Here is a 19,777-nt window from a genome sequence, read left to right on the forward strand (position 1 = left end):
AAATCTGCCCTTAACCCCTTTCTTTGATGATAACTGCTCCATCTACAAGCTCCCTTTACGCCCTCAAATCCTTCCAGGTGTTCTCTTCCAGATCAGTGCCCATCTTTCCCACAACTCCGTTTGAATCTTTGCTATCTGTTTCCACCCTCCCACATCACTGACCCAGCCCTAACCAGAGCCACTAACAATGTTCTCTGTGACTATGCGTAGAGGTTTATTCCTCCTTACCATTAATAATGAGCTTACTTTATTCTCTTTTTGCTCCCCCTACAAGAATGAATTTAGAGGAAACAAGTGATTATTTTTGTCACTGATGTAATGCATTATAAAATATGACTTTATTTTCCTTGGTTTCGATTTGCATAATTCTAACAGTGGTGCAGTGCTTAGCACCGCAGCCTCACAGCTCCAGCGACCCGGGTTCAATTCTGGGTACTGCCTGTGTGGGGTTTGCAAGTTCTCCCTCTGTCTGTGTGGGTTTTCTCCGGGTGCTTCGGTTTCCTCCCACAAGCCAAAAGACTTGCAGGTTGGTAGGTAAATTGGCCATTATAAATTGCCCCTAGTATAGGTAGGTGGTAGGGAAATATAGGGACAGGTGGGGATGTGGTAGGACTATGGGAATAGTGTAGGATTAGTATAAATGGGCGGTTGATGGTCGGCACAGACTCGGTGGGCCGAAGGGCCTGTTTCAGTGCTGTATCTCTAAACTAAACTAGCCAAAGATACGTTTGTTGCCTTTTGGAATCGATGTTTATTCAGTGGATGGGTGGATCTAAGTAGATCGTAACTGTATTATTGGTTATATGTCGAGTACACCTATTGGATAAATATTGTGTGTCCAAATTTGTATTTGAGGCGTTTTTCTATCTCCATCTTCCCAATCTCACAGTGTTCTGCCCCCATGTGCGAGTGAAAGCAGCCTTTGAGGAGCATTCAAGAATACTTGCATTTTCTCTCCTGCTGTCTGAAAGCACAGACCCATTGACACAGTTCCATGGGTGCCTGCAGCCCTTGGGTACCCTACCTAAGGGCTGCCAACTCTAGACGGGCAAGTGTTGGTACCCACTTCAATTGTAGGGAGTATAGTAACCAAGGGTGACAAGGTTCTTAGCTGCTGATGTGGAGCATTTAGCCATCTTGTCCAGAAGTAGAACATCTCATTTTTCAACTAAGGGATTACTTTCAGAAATTTTGCAACATAGACAAATGCAGCAGTCATTTTGCATGGAGCTATCTGCTGTGAATAGCAAATGCATGGATGACCAGATAATTTGTTCCTGATGTTGATTCATTGAGAAGAACACTGGCAGTACATCAGGAGAGATCCCTGCTGCTCCACAAATAGTGCTATAATATATTTTACCTGGACAGGCATTGCCTTGGTTTAACATCTCATCCATAAAACACATTTTCAACACCCCAGTACTCCTTCAGTACTGCAATAGTTGCCAGTGCACCAGTATCTGCCTGGTTGTGTGCTCGAGTCAGCCATGTCTCAAGCGAGATGCTGCTAAATGAGCCAAGTTGGTAGTGATCATATAACAGTGCCTCTTCCCCAAATTTTTCTTTTTAATACATAAACCATGAATATTAAACTGTTGTCACAAGGAGGTCGTGGACAACTTTGTCACTAAGATTGAAACCATCTGTTCACCTGCCTCTGCTGCATCCTTCCCTTGCCCTAGCCCTGAACTTGCATCTTTCTCTATTTTCTCTCCTATCTCCCCTAATGCCCTCTCCAAGCTTATCTTGTTCATGAGACCCACCTTCAGCGCTCTCAACCCTATTCCCCTAAATTGAGGACCACTCAGTTTTTTTTTCCTTGGGAAATGCTAGGTGATGTTGTAAATGGTTCTTTCTGTTCTGATGCTCTCCACCTCCTTTTCAAATCTACCATTAACATCCCCCTCTTCAGAAAACCCACCCTTGACCCTTCGGTCATCAACAACAATGCACGTTTACTTTGTGCATCAGAATTTTGGGATCGAGCCATATAAGAGAGGTGTTTGTACAGGTGATCGAAAGAGATAGGGAGGAATTTGAACATAATGAGAATTTTAAAATCGAGGCATTGCTGGTCGGGGAGCCAATATAGGCCAACGAACAGAGGGGAACAGGACTTGGTGCGAGTTAGGTAGCAGAGTTTTGTTCAAGTTTACAGAGGGTGGTAGGTAGGAGGGCGGTCAAGAGGCCATTGGAATAGCGGAGTCTGGAGGTAGCAAAGGCATGAATGCATGTCCTGCAAGAACTTAGCTGTCTAGTCCCTAAGCTGTGGAATTTCCTAATACTCTCTGCCTCTCCTCCTTTAAGATGCTCCTTAAAACTTACCTCTGTGACCAAGCTTTTAGATAACCATCCTAATGTTTCCTTCTTTGGATTTATGTCAATTCTGCCTGATAGCGGTCATGTGAAATGCCTTGGAATGTTTTACTGTGTTAAAGATGCTATATAAATGCAAGTCATTATATTGCGTCAATCTTCAAAGGTACAACTGTATATTTTATCACCTTCAATTGCTATCAGACAGCCTTTCCCACATGTGCAGTGTGCACTGTGGATTCAGCTTCTCTCAGCTCAATGTTCTGCTCAATACAAGTGTTTAATTTGGTGGACTTCCATGAAATGATACTGGCTAAATATCCTACCATGTCCTGGGCTGAGTGGTCAGTAAAATAGCTGCTGATATTTTGTCAACTTTGTGATTATTTAGATGCCTAAGCTCCCATATGACAATCTGGGATTGGGAGTGCAGCAGGATCATTTGTAGCAAATGAGATTGGGTCAGATCCAATTGGGGAGCTGGAACAGCATCCCTCAAACCACAGTTGGCCTGCCAGTCACATTGAGTCTCCCCTAGTTATAGTGAGAATTTACAGTCAATTTTATGCTTAAAAAAAACTCTAAATTCTCCAATTATTTGAATTAAGCAGCACAGCAAAAAAAAACTTGCATTTATTTAGCGCCTGTCAGAACCACAGGGCATCCCAAAGTGCTTTGCAGCCAATGAAGGAATGTAGGAAACACGATAGCCAATTTACACAAAGCAAGTTCCCACAAACAGCAATGCGCTAATGACTAGATTTTTCTTTTAGTGACACTGAAAACTTTGGGCAAAAGATGCAGGGGGAATATGAAGGCGCATTTTTTTACGCATTGGGTGGTAATGACTTGGAACTTGATACCCACAAGGGCAGTGGAAGAGCAGACAATCACTGACTTCTAGAGGAAGTTGGATGGCCACCTGACAGAGATAGACTTACTGGACTATGGGGATCAAGCCGGGGAGTGAAACTGACAGCATAGCTCCATGAAGAGAGACCTGATGGGTTGAATGGCTCCTTCTGCACTGTAAATGACACCATACTGGTTGAGGAATAAATACTGGCTTAGGGCACTGGGGAGAACTCCCTGCTCCTCTTCGAAGTAGTACCCTGGGATCTTTTGCATCCACCCGAGAGGGCAGTCTGAACCTTTGTTTAACGTCCCATCTGAAAGCACTCCCTCAATACTGCACTGGAGTGTCAACCTTGAGCTTTGTGCTCTGGAGTGGGACATGAACCCACCTTCTTCTGACTCAGACAAAAGTGCTACCCACTGAACCACAGCTGACGGTGGGGGAGGTTTCGTGCTAAAGAAATTTGATCAGACAATTTGGGCTATGACTTTGAATTAAAGGGGGTAACGTGTTGATAGCATGTAAAGAAGGATGAAACCAAATGGCACAGTCATTCCTTTTGTTGCATTATTCTTGCTTTATTTTTAAGCTCTTTAATGCGGATCCTGGTGAAGGCTATTAAAATTGGGAAGTGGACCACTTACCAATTCACTGTCACCATCAAGCATTCTGAGATTAGCTATACTCAGAGTAAAGCTCCTCTTCCTCTGTGTTGCTTCAGTCCCATCCTTAGAGAACCCCTTATTGAACCAGTGTGGTATTTTTCCACTTCTCAAAGGAGCCACTCTGTGATTTATTCAGGTGAAATTGCCATTTCAAAACCAAACTCTTACACATTCCTTTTACATCACTACCAACCACTCCTCCCCCCTTGCTACCCAGCAATGTTCCTTTCATTACCTGTGATTATGTGTTTCTGAATTTAATTGCTGGGATAATGTTTTGTTAATGGGAAGATGAGAAATGTATTTGGGTAAATATTATCGTTGGCCTGAGTATTTGTATGGCCTGTTTTGTATCCATTAAGTTACCTCACGTGATCAACTCTGCTAATTTGCACTTTCTGCAGAAAGGGGTAGAGCTGCAGATTAGGATCCTCAAAGCACCAGTAAAAATACAAAATCCCTCGCAATAAAAACTAAATTTACTTATTCAAACACCATAAACTACTGAAACCTAATTATAAATGGGCAGCATTACAGAATGAGATCCCAAAACACTGGTAAAAATCCTGTAATAAAAATGTAATTTTAGTTTTTCGATCATGCAAAAGCAATAATCCTCGTAATTGAAGATATCACTCCTAAATTTACATTTAATTTTCTTTGTTCCTCATCTCGCCCCCTGCAGAAAAATTTGATTTAAGTATGCACCAAAGCAAGTTATAAAATAACATCAGGCTAATGCTTCTGATGTTGATTTTATGAAATTTATAATGTTGTGTGTCAATTGTCAGCAATTGTGCATCTGGGTCAGACGATTATGGGTTTGTGCAGCACACCATGGTTTCAGCTCATAATCCAGATTGATATTCCAATGCTGCAATGAGGGTGAGCTGAATCGTTGGAAATGTCATCCGCAGTTGAAACATTAAACCTGAGGTTCTGCGTGCCTGTTCCTGTGAATCAGAGACATTATTGCATCTGATGGTACTGTTCACAGAGCTGGGGCTTCTAGTGTCTTTGCAAACATTCCTCCCCCAACTAACACCATCAAAAAAAGTACAGACGGGTTCATCTTGTGGCTGTTCCTGATGCAGAATAGTTGCCATGTTCACTTTAAAATAAAAGCACAACAAAAGTAATTAATTGGGTGAAGCATCTTGAACCTTATTAATATGACATATGAATCATAGTTTATGAAATAAACAGAAAATACTATTGATTACAATAAATAGCCTTTTAAATAAAAATTCATGCCCATTTGAAAGAAAAACTTGCATTTATTTAACTCATTTTACCACCTCGGAGCATCCCAAAGCGCTTTACAGCCAATTAAGCACTTTTGAAGTGTAGTCACTGTTGTAATGTAGAAAACTTATCAATAAATTTGTGCATAGCAAGGTCCCATGAACAACAGTGAAATAATGACCAGGTAATCTGCTTTTTTGTGATAGTTGTGGGATAAACATTAGTCAGAGCACTGAGGAAAACTTCCCTGCTCCTCTTCGAATCATGTCATTTTACATCCGCTTGAGAGAATAGATGGGGCCTTAGTTTAACGTTTCACCCTGAAAGGCTGCACTTCTAACAGTGCAGCACTCTCTCAGTACTGCACTGAAGTGTCACCTTAGATTAAGTGCTTGTGTCTCTGGGGTGACTTGAACCCATAACCTTCTGACTTGGGTGAGCATACTACTCATTAAGCCAAGGCTGCCAACTTTGAGAGCTTTTATCTGTATGTTAAATGTTCATCATGTAGGTTATGTGGAAATTGAGCTTAACCTACACAACAACCTTGCATTCCCCCTGCAGGCACACAGTGTCATATTTGAACGCTTGAGACCAAGACTTTCCCAAAGTCTGCAACACCTCATCACTTCGACCTCTTTATAATCAATGGATTACTTTTGAAGTGCAGTCATTATTATATAGATAGACATGCCAGCCAATTTGAGCACAGCGCTATCCCCCACACAGCAGTGAGATGTACAGCCAGTTAAGCTGTTGGTTAAGAGATGAATGTTGTCCAGGTTGGTGAGCAAACTCCCTACTGTTCTTCAGGTATTGCCATTTATCTTTTACATCCACTTGAGCAAGTAGACAGTGCCTTGGGTTAAGTCTGAGAGGTAGTGCCTCCAATAATGTAAGACTTACTCAATACGGCGCTGAAGTATGACCTTGGAGTGGAACTTGAACCCATGACCATGTGACTCAGCAGCGAAAGTTCTACCCAGTGACTCATAACGCATCAGTAGCAATTTTTGTTGGTTTTGGTAGCAACAGTTTTCCAACATATATCTTAACATATCCTGATGTAGGCCACATTCATAATTGCAACTGTGCTGCGAGAGGCTCCTCCCTAGTGGAAGAGGGAGGAGAACAAGGGGATTGAGAGAAAGTTGTCTTCTGTTCTTTGCATTTAGAGGGTATTGGCACAGGCCTTAGAGCTAGTTACATAGTCGTACAGCATAGAAACAGGCCCTTTGGCCCACCGCATCCATGCCGACCATAATGCCTATCTATACTAATCCCACCTGCCTGCATTAATTCCATATCCCTCTATGCCTTTCTCATTCAAGTACCTGTCCAGATGCCTCTTAAATGTTGCTACTGTTCCTGCCTCCACCACCACCTCCGGCAGCTCATTCCCGATACCCACTATTCTTTGTGTGGAAAAGTTTACCCCTTTGATGCTCTTTAAACCTCCTCCCTCTCACCTTAAATCTATGCCCTCTAGTTTTAGTCCCACCATGGGAAACAGACTTTGGCTATCTATCCTATCTGTGCCCCTCATAATTTTATATACCTCTATCATGTCCCCTCTTAGCCTCCTTCCCTCCAGGGAAAACAGACCCAGCCTATCCAATCTCTCTTTATAACTCAAGCCCTCCAAACCAGGCAACATCCTTGTGGATCTTTTCTGCACCCTCTCTAGCTTAATCACATCTTTCCTGTAGCGCAGCGACCAGAACTGCACACAGTACTCCAAATGCAGCCTAACCAACGTTATGTACAACTGTAACATGACATCCCAACTCATGCCATAAGCATGCCATAAGCCTTCTTCACCACCCTGTCTACCTGTGTTGCCACTTTCAGGGAACTATGTACTTGTACCCCAAGGTCTCTCTGCTCAACAACACCCCCCAGGGCCCTGCCATTCACTGTATATGTCCTCCCCGGTTTAACTTCCCAAAATGCATCACTTCGCACTTGTCTGTGTTAAATTCCATTTGCCAATCCCTTGCCCACTTTCCCAGTTTATCTATATTCTGTTGTAACCTTAGACAACCTTCTTCACTGTCCACTATACCACCAATTTTGGTGTCATCTGCACACTTACTAATCATGCTCCCTACATTCACATCCAACTCATTAATATATATGACAAACAACAAAGGGCCCAGTACCGATCCCTGCAGCACACCACTGGTCACCGGCCTCCAATCTGAAAAACAACTTTCCACTGCCACCCTCTGCCTCCTGTCACCAAGCCAATTTTGTATCCAATTGGCTAGCTCACCCTGGATCTCAAATGTTTGAACCTTCCGGACCAGCCTACCATGCGGGACCTTGTCAAAGGCCTTGCTAAAGTCCATGTCGACAACGTCCATCACCCTGCCCTCGTCAATCCTCTTGATCACCTCCTCACCTCAAATTCGTGAGACATGATTTCCCACGCACAAAGCCATGCTGACTATCCCTAATCAGACCTTGCCTTTCCAAATGCATATAAATCCTGTCTCTCAGAATCCCTTCCAATAATATTCATTCCCATAAAAGCGGGGAGGGGGCAGTGGTGAAGAAAGGAAGCTTTTTTTATAACTGGGAAGAGCACAACTTGGGTAGAAAATGGAGAAGTTTCATACCCTCCAAAGCGCACTGTACAAATGTATTCTAAGGTGAAAAACTCAGATGATCTGAAGCCCAGACCCTGCTTCTATACTACAAATGCAGAGTCCATTGCAACTGTGGCAAATTGAAACAATGTATGACTAACAATATTGTGCAATTAACGGTTTCACAATAATTGACCCTCCTTTTACCTGTTGCATCACTGCCAGGATCATGGGCAGACAACAATGAAGTGCAGCATTGAATTAAAAGAGCTGTATTTTTAGTGCAGGGGGAGGCTTGTCCATTCATTCCCAAATGGCACACAGGTCACAAAAAACTCAGGTGGTTGCAGAACAGTTGTCAGCTGTTGCTAATATCTGCATCTACCTGATATAATAAGAGTAATTGGTCAACGTTGTAGCGGCAGAAGCAAAATGCTGTGGATCCTGGAAATCTGAAATAAAAACAGCAACTGCTGGAACCACTCAGCAGGTCAGGCAGTGTCTGTGGAGAGAGAAACAGAGTTAGCAAAGTTTCAGGTTGATGAGCTTTCGCCAGAACTGAAGAAAGTTAGAGATGTAATGGGCTTTAAACAAGTACAGAGGCAGGGAAAGTGGGGTAGAGGAAGAAAGAGCAAATGTCTGTGATAGGGTGGAGGGCAGGAGAGATTAAATAACAAAAAAGGATGATAGTGCAAGGCAAAAGGGGCTGGTAATGGGGCAAGTTTTTTAAAAAAACAAAAGAAATGGCAGACCAATTAAATACATACTTTGGTTTTGTCTTCACAAAGCAGGACGCAAATTACCTCCCAGAAATGTTGGGGAACATGTGGTCTAGTGAGAAGGAGGAACTGTATGAAATGAGTATTAGTAGGGAAATTGATGGGAGTGAAGGCCAATAAATCCCCAGGGCCTGATAATCTACATCCCAGAGTACTTAAGGAAGTGGTTCTTCAAATAGTAAATGCATTGTTGGTCATTTTTCAAAATTATATAGACTCTGGAACAGTTCCAACAGATTGGAGGGTAGCTAATGTAACCCCATTATTTAAAAAAGGAGGCAGAGAGAAAACGGGATTATAGACCGGTTAGGCTGACATCAGTAGTGGGGAAAGTGCTACAGTCCATTATAAAAGATGTAATAGCAGAGCATTTGGAACGCAGTGACATGATCGGACAAAGTCAGCATGGATTTACGAAAGGGAAATCATGCTTGACAAATCTACTGCAATTTTTTGAGGATTTAACTAGTATAATAGATAAGAGAGAACCAGTGGTGTGGTGTATTTGGACTTTCAGAAGGCTTTCGATAAGGTCCCACATAAGAGATTAGCATGCAAAATTAAAGCACATGGGATTGGGGGTAAGGTACTGACATGGATAGAGAATTGGTTGGCAGACAGGAAACAACGAGTAGGAATAAACGGGTTTTTTCCCCGAGCGGCAGGCAGTGACTAGTGGGGTACTGCAGGGATTAGTGCTAGGATCCCAGCTATTCACAATATATATTAATGATCCAGATGAGGGAATTAAATGTAATATATCCAAGTTTGCACCTACACTGTTTGGCATTTTCTTCTCCCTGCTGCTCTCACATGCGTTCAAGTCTTCAGAAGAAGAAATTTTCCTCCACACAAGATCAGGTGGCAGGTTGTTCAACCTTGCCCGCCTAAGAGCGAAGACCAAAGCACAGAAAGTCCTCATCAGGGAACTCCTCTTTGCTGATGATGCTGCATTAGCATCTCACACTGAAGAGTGTCTGCAGAGTCTCATCGGCAGGTTTGCGGCTGCCTGCAACGAATTTGGCATAACCATCAGCCTCAAGAAAACGAACATCGTGGGACAGGGCGTCAGAAATGCTCCATCCATCAATATCGGCGACCACGCTCTGGAAGTGGTTCAAGAGTTCACCTACCTAGGCTCAACTATCACCAGTAACCTGTCTCTAGATGCAGAAATCAACAAGGGCATGGGAAAGGCTTCCACTGCTATGTCCAGACAGGCCAAGAGAGTGTGGGAAAATGTCGCACTGACACAGAACACAAAGGTCCGAGTGTATCAAGCCTGTGTCCTCAGTACCTTGCTCTACGGCAGCGAGGCCTGGACAACGTATGTCAGCCAAGAGCGACGTCTCAATTCATTCCATCTTCGCTGCCTCAGGAGAATCCTTGGCGTCAGGTGGCAGGACCGCATCTCCAACACAGAAGTCCTCGAGGCGGCCAACATCCACAGCTTATACACACTACTGAGTCAGCGGCACTTGAGATGGCTTGGCCATGTGAGCCCCATGGAAGATGGCAGGATCCCCAAGGACACATTGTACAGCGAACTCGCCACTGGTATCAGACCTACCGGCCGTCCATGTCTCCGCTTTAAAGACGTCTGCAAACGCGACATGAAGTCCTGTAACATTGATCACAAGTCGTGGGAGTCAGTTACCAGCGATCGCCAGAGCTGGCAGGCAGCCATAAAGGCGGGGCTAAAGTGTGGCAAGTCGAAGAGACTTAGCAGTTGGCAGGAAAAAAGACAGAAGCGCAGGGGAGAGCCAACTGCGCAACAGCCCCGGCAACCAATTTTTTCTGCAGCACCTGTGGAAGAGTTTGTCACTCTAGTATTGGCCTTTATAGCCACTCCAGGCGCTGCTCCACAAACCACTGACCACCTCCAGGCGCTTCTCCATTGTCTCCCGAGACAAGGAGGCCAAAGAAGAAGAGCAGATGACACAAAGCTGGGTGGAAGTGTGAGCTGTGAGGAGGATGCAGAGAAGCTCCAATGTGATTTGGACAGGTTGAGTGAGTGGGCAAATACATGACAGATGCAGTATATTGTGGATAAACGTGAGGTTAAACATGAAGACTGAGGGGTGACCTGATCGAGGTGTACAAGATTGAGGGGCATGAACAGGGTGGATAGGGAGCAGCTGTTCCCAGTTGAAGGGTCAGTTACGAGGGGTCACAAGTTTAAGGTGAGGGGCGGGAGGTTTAAGGAGGATTTGAGGAAGAACATTTTTACCCAGAGGGTGGTGACGGTCTGGAATGCACTGCCTGGAAGGGTGGTCGAGGTGTGTTGCCTCACATCCTTTAAAAAGTACCTGGATGAGCACTTGGCACGTCATAACATTCAAGGCTATGGGCCAAGTGCTGGCAAATGGGATTAGGTGGACAGGTCAGGTGTCTTTAATGCATCTGTGCTGACTCGATGGGCCGAAGGGCCTCTTCACTATTATTCTGTGTGATTACCATCCCTTTTTGCCTCACATCATCAGCTCTTTTGTCACTTAATCTCTCCTGCCTTCCACACTATCTCAGACCTTCCCTTTTGTTCTCCCCAACATTTCCCTGTCTCTGTACACACTTAAAACCTGTTACATTTCTTAACCTCTTCCAGTTCTGATGAAAGGTCTTAACCCTGAAATGTGAAATCTGTTTCTGTCTCCACAGATGCTACCAGACCTGCTGAATATTTACAGCATTTTCTGTTTTCATATTGGTATAGTGGTAGATATTGGTTACTGCAAGCATATAGGAATAATTAGGCCTTTGCATTCTGGCATGACTTCTGGTGCATCCAACTGAGGAAAGGAACAGGTCTGGTTTGGTTTCTGCCTTTCATCTTTGACTTTCCCAAAGTGGTAAATCTTTACATGCAAGTCATGATCTGGAATGCATTGGCTGAAAGGCTAGCGGAACCAGATTCAATAGTAACTTTCAAAAGGGAATTGGATAAAAATTTGAAAGGAAGGGGCTAATAGGAAAGAGCAGGGAAGTGGGACTAATTGGATCGCTCTTTCAAAGAGCTGGCACAGGCACAATGGGACAAACGGCCTCCTCCTGTACTGTGTAATTCTGTAAACCTGCACACCAGAGTGTCTGCAAGCTGTGTGACTGTGTGTGGGAGATCAGAACCGAGCCCAATAATATTTCGACCTGGCATCTGCTTGACTGCATTTTCTGTCAGGGTTCACATGGATTATGACCAGGGAGAGGGGGAGCTCCAAGATGATTTCCGTTCCCTCCTCCCGCACCCCCACCTCTTGCCCCATTCCTCTCCCTACTGGGATCTTGCTGGCCCAATTGTTTACCTGTCTGAAGTGAGAAAACTCGGCATAGAGCAGCAGTCAAACCCTGGGCCTTCCTGTTCTGCGTGACTCAGTATGACAGTGAGTGAGACCATCACCCACTAAACCATCAGGGAGGAAATTTAGCTCCAGAATTCAGAGTTCAGTTTAATTTGCTTTGCCACAAAAAAGGGCTTCTGCTTTTTTTTTTCTGCAACTGTTGTTTAAACATCAAAATTGGTAGAAAAATACTTCTTTCAGCCTAGTTGGGAGTCTCGCATTGGTGCTGTAGTGTGGATAGCTGTGGTTAAAGCAGGCCACTGGAACAGTGTAGAGGAACCTTGCATACTTCTGGCTTCCAAGTGCTTCATGGAGTTGGAGAGCATGATTTACGCTGCATGTAATCGGTGTTGTGCTTAACCTGGGAGTGCTTGATGGACCAGTGCAAAGAGGGCTTTATGTTGCATGTAATATCATTTGGCCAACTTGATGTAGAGTGCTTGATGCTGACGCTAATTATAGTGGGAAGTGTTCCATTGCTGTCCCTCATGAACACAAAATTAACCTAAAATGTTGATTCAGATGTGATTTTTTTTTAAAAGGAGCTCTCAAGCTTGGCGCTCGGGCTTTCTCTCTTGCTCCCATGCGCACACCCATTGCAGTGCTGAAAAGAGAAAAATATTCACTGTTCCTCACTTCTGTTATCCTGATTCCTTAGCATTCTTGTATCTTAGTGCAGGGCACGTATAATATCAACAGGGAGGATATTGAGATCCTTTGTAAAGTTTTGGATTCACCGGAACCATTTGTGTTGTTGCCAGCTTATCCATCATATTAGTACCAATGTGCTCTGGGGATTGGGGAAGTTGCACTTAAGCCAGTACACTGCAGTTTTGTGCAATACCCTTCTGATCTGATCCTTTACTGTGTTAAATTGTTACCATCTCTGCTGCTGCCATTTGCAGACTTGTAATCACCAGAACTTCGCCCTGGTGTTATGTAGCTCAAAATGCTCTCTCCAGACAAACCCTAGTTTGGAAGGATGAGACGTATAATTGTACTGCTGGGTGTGTTCAGTATGAAAATGTCACACACCCTGTACTGAAATCCTAGTAACGCAAATGGACTAGTTTCCCTGAAAGGGCCTTTTTATAATACAGTAAATGGCTTTCACTGGGAATGTTTAATCTATAAGTTAAAATATCTCATTCCAGGTACCCTAATATATCCTGTGAGATCCTGACAGCTGATGTGACACAGGTTAATGATGCACTGGGCGAGGATGAGTCTCTGCTGAGCCGTCTCTATGCCTTCCTGCAAAACGACAATGTACTTAACCCTTTGTTGGCAAGCTTCTTCAGTAAAGTAATGGGCATCCTCATCAATAGGAAGAGCGAACAGGTACGTGACTGGATTTTTTGTTTATTTGAGCGCAGTGTTGTCCTGTTTGTTTTACTGGGAGTTGCAGGGTTTGAAGATGGTTGTATTGTGTCCAGATCAAGAATAAATGCTTCCATTTATTAGGCACCTTTAATGTAGCGAAACATCCCAGGGCACTTCATATGAGCATATTAGAACACACTAACATTGAGCCAAAGAAGGAAATATTAGGACTTTTTAAAATTCTTTCATGGGATGTGAGTGTCGCTGGCAAGGCCAGCATTTGTTGCCCATCCCTAATTGCCCTTCAGAAGGTGGTGATGAGCCACCGCTTTGAACCGCTGCTGTCCATATGGTGTAGATACACCCACAGTGCTGTAAGGGAGGAAGTTCTAGGTTTTTGACCCAGCAACAGTGAAGGAATGGCAATATATTTCCAAATCAGGATGGTGTGTTACTTGGAGGGGAACTTGCAGGTGGTGCTGTTCCCATCCGTCTGCTGCCCTTGACCCTCTGGGTGGTAGATGGTGCAGGTTAGGAAAGTGCTGCTGAAGTGCATCTTGTATATGGTGCACACTGCTACCACTGTGTGTCAGTGGTGGATGGGGTGCTGATCAAGCAGGCTGCTTTGTCATAGAGTCATAGAGAGACACAGCACTGAAACGGGCCCTTCAGCCCACCGAGTCTGTGCCGAACATCTACCACCCATTTTATACTAATCCTACATTAATCCCATGTCCCCTACCACATCCCCACCTTCCCTCAATTCTCCTACCACTTACTTGCACGAGGGGCAATTTACAATGGCCAATTTACCTATCAACCTGCAAGTCTTTGGCTGTGGGAGGAAACCGGAGTTACCAGCGGAAACCCACGCGGTCACAGGGAGAACTTGCAAACTCCACACAGGCAGTACCCAGAACCGAACCCGGGTCGCTGGAGCTGTGAGGCTGCAATGCTAACCACTGCTGGAAGGTGTCGAGCTGCTTGAGTGTTGTTGTAGCTGCATTCATCCAGGCAAGTGGAGAGTATTCCATCACACTCCTGACTTGTGTCTTGGAGATGGCAGACAGGCTTTGTCCAGTCAGGAGGTGAGTTACCTGCCCCAGAATTCCTGGCCTCTTAGCTGTTCTTATAGCCACGGTATTTATATGGCTTGTCCAGTTAAGTTTCTAGTCAATGGTAACCCCCAGGATGTTGACAGCAGGGGATTCAGCGATGGTAATGCCATTGAATGTCAAGGAGAGATGGTTAGATTCTCTCTAATTGGAGGCGGTCATTGCTTGGCACTTCTGTGGGGCGAGTGCTATGTGCCCCTTATCAGTCCAAGCCTGGGTGTTGTCCAGGTCTTGCTGCACGTGGACACTGACTGCTTGGCCAAAGAGATGGGTTTTAAGCAGAGGAGAGAGAATTTCTGAGTCACAGAGGTTTGGGGTGGAATTCCACAGCTTAGGGCCTAGACAGCTGAAGGTAATCATGGAATGAAGGAAGTTGGCGATGCATAAGACTCCAGAGTTGGAGGAACACAGAGTTCTCAGAGGGTTGTAGGACTGGAGGAGGTTAGAGATGGGGAGCAGCGAGGCCATGGAGGGATTTGAACACGAGGATGAGAATTTTAAAATTAATATATTGTGATCTGGAAGCCTTTGTAGATTTGCAGGCATGAGGACGATGGGTGAAAGGGACAAGTGCGACTTGAGGTTCAGGCAGCAGCGTAAATGGAGGGTAGAAGGTGGGAGGCCAGCCAGGAGAGGATTTGAAGAGTCAATTAGTGGAAAGAGTAGTGTAATTTGAAGCCATTTAAAGTGTTATATGGATTGTGTTTCTTTCTATAGTCTTCCTGTGAGAGGGGGAGTTTCTGGGGAAAGAGGCAGGAAGCAGGCAGACACCACTGGGATCTGGATTGAGCACCATTCTAGACTGATGAGATGGGAGTCTGCTGACCAATGATCCTGTGTGAAATGTGTTTAGTCTCAACCTAGTTCCTCGTGGGAATAAGACCATAAAACCAAACACTGCCTAATTTGACCAAGTTGACAATCTCATAGAGCACAGGATGATGAGTAAGGAATGGAAAAATGTTGTGCCTTCATAATTGAGGTGCTCACCTAAGGTTGTGACTGAGGAACATTGAGACAGGGATAGTTACATCTAAGTCTGCAATACCTGACTCAGAATTGCTGCTCCTGAGTAGCTTATATGGAATGTGCTCCATTCTCTTATACTAATCTTGATGAGAACAAACAGTTATCAAAAAAAGAGAGGTGCCTTCACAAATTACTGATGTTGGCTATGGTGAGGCTACAGGGAGGGGAAACTATGCAGTTAAGCCTGGCTCGGGTATAAAATTAAAACCAAACCCTATCCGACCACAACCAACACGAGACCGAGCCCTTTAATTTTTTTTCATGCCCGACCCGACACAAATCCCGTTCATCCATTCTGGCAGCAGGCTATTGCTGCAGCTGGAGTTGTGGGGATTCATGGGTAAGCCTGATGCCGTGACTTACCCGCAGCAGTGTCCAGTCCGACTTGACCCGAGCCCAAATGCTGGACTCGCAATTTCGACCTGAACCCGACATGTAGTCAGGTCTAGTCGGGTTCAGGTCAGGTAGCCAGGCTTTACTATGCAGTTTAGTTTCACAAGTGGATTGGTGGAAGTATAGAGTAGGTTGTCCACCTGCCATCTTGACTGGAGATGGTGCATCATACACTAAGCCCCCAGGAGAGAGAGAATAGCAGTGAAGATTTAGGGCAGCAAAGCAGGCTTGAGACAAAGAGAACCAACATTTCTTTGGTTCTTTGTTTTGTTGCTCGCTTCTTCCTGAAGGACTTAATCATGCTGTAGTTCCTCAGCTGCCTTGCTCAAGTAGCCATCCTTTGTTAACTGAAGACAGATTTTTTTTTAATCTGATGATTAAGCCTGCTAAGGTGTTACAGCTAAAGCCTTATTCTATGTGTGTCTAACGTATCACATACAATTCTGTATCCCACCCATACGCCTGTTTAAAATTGGGAACAGTGCGCACAAACCCCAGGTTCTTTGTGTTACTGTGCAGTGTGGTGGTAGTATGCCACCTCACAACGCACCACTCTGAGGACTTGTAGTAGGCTGTGAGCTGGGAATCGGGATTGCAGTCGGCACGTTGTCACTGAGGAGCATCCAAATGACTGATGTGGGATTGAGACATTGAAAAGGGAGCGGGATGAATTAATCAGGATTATGAATCCGGGAAAGCAACATTTTCATTATTCTGACACGTGTTTGGTTACTGGCTTGACACTTGCTGAGTTTTTGCTTGGCAACAAACAATGGCAGATGTTTTGTGGTTAAATATTAACCCATCATGAAAGGTTATTGTTTGTGTCGACGTGTGCATTTTTATTATCTCTCGTTCTCAGGTCACTTAAAATAGGATGACATGTCTTGAACTTTGACAGTGTTATACCGACGCAGCGAATGCCATGAGCTGAAGGAAAACAATTACTGTCTGTTTAGTTTTGTATTTCCTGATGAGTGCCCTGTGCTTACAAGATGCATATCATCGTATTACTGCGTCAGCGCAGTATAATGCTTCCAATTAGAGACTCTGGTTTTAATGAAATAAACATCAGAAGGCATGCATAAAACGTAGTCTTTACAATTAAAATTCCTTTATCATAATGAGAAGTTTTTAGCTTGCTGTAGGTTTTAAAGTTCTTTAATGAATTAGGAAAACCTTTGAACTGTTCAGACCTCTGCCATTTTACAATAAAATTGACTATGGCTGCAAAACAAGTCCATTTCAGAATTATTTTAGTAATCATAACCTCTTGAACCCTGTCTGTACTAATATTTGTTTCAATATTAACCGCAAAAGAAATGTAAACTCCAATCGACTAAGACAAGCTCCAATTCGTAGGATCATAGGAAATAGCAAGAGTAGGCTATTCGGCCCGTCGTGCCTGCTCTGCCATTCAAACAGATCATGGTTGATCATCTACCTCTACATCATTTTCCCCACTATTCCCAAATCCCTTGAAGTCATTAGTATCCAGCAAGCTATCGATTTCTGTCTTGGACATGCTCAATGATTGAGCTTCCACAGCCCTCAGGGGTAGAGAATTCCACAGATTCACCACCCTCTGAGTAAAGAAATTTCTCCTCATCTCAGTCTCAAATGGCCTGCCCCTTAGTCTGAGACTGTTCTAGACTCACCCGCCAGAGGAAACATCCTATCCACATCAACCCTGTCACTCCCTGTAAGAATTTTGTAAGTTTCAATGAGATCACCTCTCATTCTTCAAAACTCTATAAGAATACAGGCCCAGTTTCTGCAGTCTCTACTCATAAGTCCTGCCTCCCCAGGGATTAGTCTGGTGAACCTCTACTGCACTCCCTCTATGGCAAGTATATCCTTCCTTAAATAAGGAGACAAAACTGTACACAATGCTGCAGGTGCAGTCTTACCAAGGCTTTATACAATTGCAGCAATAGGTCTTTACTCCTGTAATCAAATCCCCTTGCAGTAAAGGCCAACATACCGTTTGCCTTCTTACTATCTTGCTGCACCTGCATACTAGCGTTTAGTGACTCACGAACAACACCCTGGTCTCTTTGGACATCGATGCTTCGTAACTTCTCACCATTGAAGAAATACTCTGCCTTTCTGGTTTTTTTCTACTAAAGTGGATCACTTCACACTTATTCACAATATATTCTATCTGCCATGTTCTTGCCCATTCACTTAGCCTGTCCAAATCCCCTTGGAGCCTCCTTGCATCCTCCTCCTCAGTTTACACACCCTCCTAGTTTTGTGTCATCTGCAAATTTGTAAATATTACAATTGGTCACATATCCAAATCATTTATATGGAATGTTAACAGCTGGTGGCCCAAGCAGTGATCCATGCGTGTCCCACTAGTAACAGCCTGCCATCCTGAGAATGGCCCTTTTGTCCCTACTCTCTGCTTCTGTCTGTTAACCAATTCTCAATCCATTGTAGTATATTCGCCCGTGCCCCCCCCCCCACCCCCAATCCCATGTGCTCTAATTTTGTTTATGAACATCCTGTATAGGACCTTATCAAAAGTCTTCTGAAAATCCAAATACCCCTCCGAATCCACTGGTTCTCTTTTATCTATGCTACAAGTAACATCTTCAAAAAACTCCAACAGGTTTGTCAAGCATGATTTCCCTTTTAAAAATCCATATAGGCTCTGCCCAATCATATTATTTTCCAAGTGTCCAGTTATCTCATCTTTTATAATAGATTCTAACATTTCTCCTACTACTGATGTCAAACTAACATCAGTCTGTAGATCTCTGTTTTCAAATAGTGGGGTTACATTTGCTATTTTCCAGTGTCCAGAATCTGTAGAATTTTGAAAGATGCCACCAATGCATCCACTATCTTTATAACCAGCTCCTTCAATACACTGGGACGTAGCTCATCTGGTCCAGGGGATTTATCAAATTTCAATCCAATTAATTTTTCAAGTACTACCTCTATTGATACTAATTACTTTCAGTTCCTCATTTTTACAAGTCCCTTGGTTCCCTAGTATTTCTGGGAGATTTTCTGTATCTTCCTCCGTGACACAAAGTAATTGTTTAGTCTCTCCGCCATTTCCTTATTCACCACAAACTCTCCAAATCACTTGAAAATTAGGTATGGGTGGAGATAGAAACTGGACTCTATTTGTGATAAATACATTGCAGGGACGTATTTGTTATAGCCCAAACTAAAATGATAACACACTTGCTAGGCTGCCATTTAAAAGCAATTTCCCACATGTTTGCTTTTTTTTTGGCAGATAGTGGATTTTCTACGAAAGAAGGCTGATTTTGTAAGCTTGTTGTTGAAACACATAGGAACCTCGGCCATTATGGACCTCCTACTCCGGCTTCTCACGTGCGTGGAGCAGCCCCAACTCAGGCAGGACGTACTGAATGTAAGTTGCCTTTGTTGTCCCTCTTCATTTCTGGAATGAAAAGTAATTTTTAAATACCGTTGCAAAGAAAACAATGAAACAAATGATCTCCCTGAAAGAGGGACTGAGAAACACCAGTCGATGCACAGATATCTCTTCGAGGTTGGGGACTGAGACACCCTAGTCAGTGAACAGATTTCTCATAGAGAGAGAGGACTGAAACATTTGTAACATGAAAATATCCTCCTGAGGAAGGGAGTGAAATATCAGTCATTATACCGATTTCTCTTCAAGGGAAATACCGAGGCACAACATATTTTGAACATTTAGTATGATATCACAATTTAGATAAAGGCACTTCCTGATTAAATAGTCTAATTAACAAATAAAAATTTAACTTGACAAGAATTAAGCACAGACTGGCCCAGGTTTACTTTATTGAGAGATGATCTGGACTGCAGTGTGGGAAAAGGCAGTGGAAGCAGCCTCAATCGTGGCTTGCAAAAAGGAGAATGGGGGTGGGGGGAGGGGAAGCAGGATTCTGGGAAAAGAGTTTGGGGAGTGGAATTAATTTGACAGCTCTTCCAAAGAGCTGGTACAGGCCCAGTGGGCCGAATGGCTGCCTCCTGTGATGTATGATTCTGTGACCAGGAGCTGCTCATTTTGAGAATGCTTCTAGCAATCTGTGGCACAGCATGTTTCTTCTTTGGTTGTCCGCAGGGGTAAATTCGTTTTTTGTCCTGTGCCATGAGCT

The 19,777-nt window shown here is 43.9% G+C and overlaps 1 protein-coding gene across 3 annotated transcripts in view; it reads left to right on the forward strand.

Moving 5' to 3' along the window:
* The window catches only part of LOC137353386 (serine/threonine-protein phosphatase 6 regulatory subunit 3-like), a 99,033-nt gene that overhangs the window by 18,146 nt on the left and 61,110 nt on the right, over positions 1–19,777 (forward strand). For all 3 annotated transcript variants that reach the window (XM_068019605.1, XM_068019603.1, XM_068019604.1), the window contains exons 3-4: positions 12,945–13,131; positions 18,907–19,044. In XM_068019605.1, the coding sequence (XP_067875706.1) occupies positions 12,945–13,131; positions 18,907–19,044 (325 nt within the window). The remainder of the gene's footprint in view (positions 1–12,944; positions 13,132–18,906; positions 19,045–19,777) is intronic.

Source organism: Heterodontus francisci, chromosome 41 (genome assembly GCF_036365525.1).
Source record: "Heterodontus francisci isolate sHetFra1 chromosome 41, sHetFra1.hap1, whole genome shotgun sequence".
NCBI classification, from domain to species: domain Eukaryota; kingdom Metazoa; phylum Chordata; class Chondrichthyes; order Heterodontiformes; family Heterodontidae; genus Heterodontus; species Heterodontus francisci.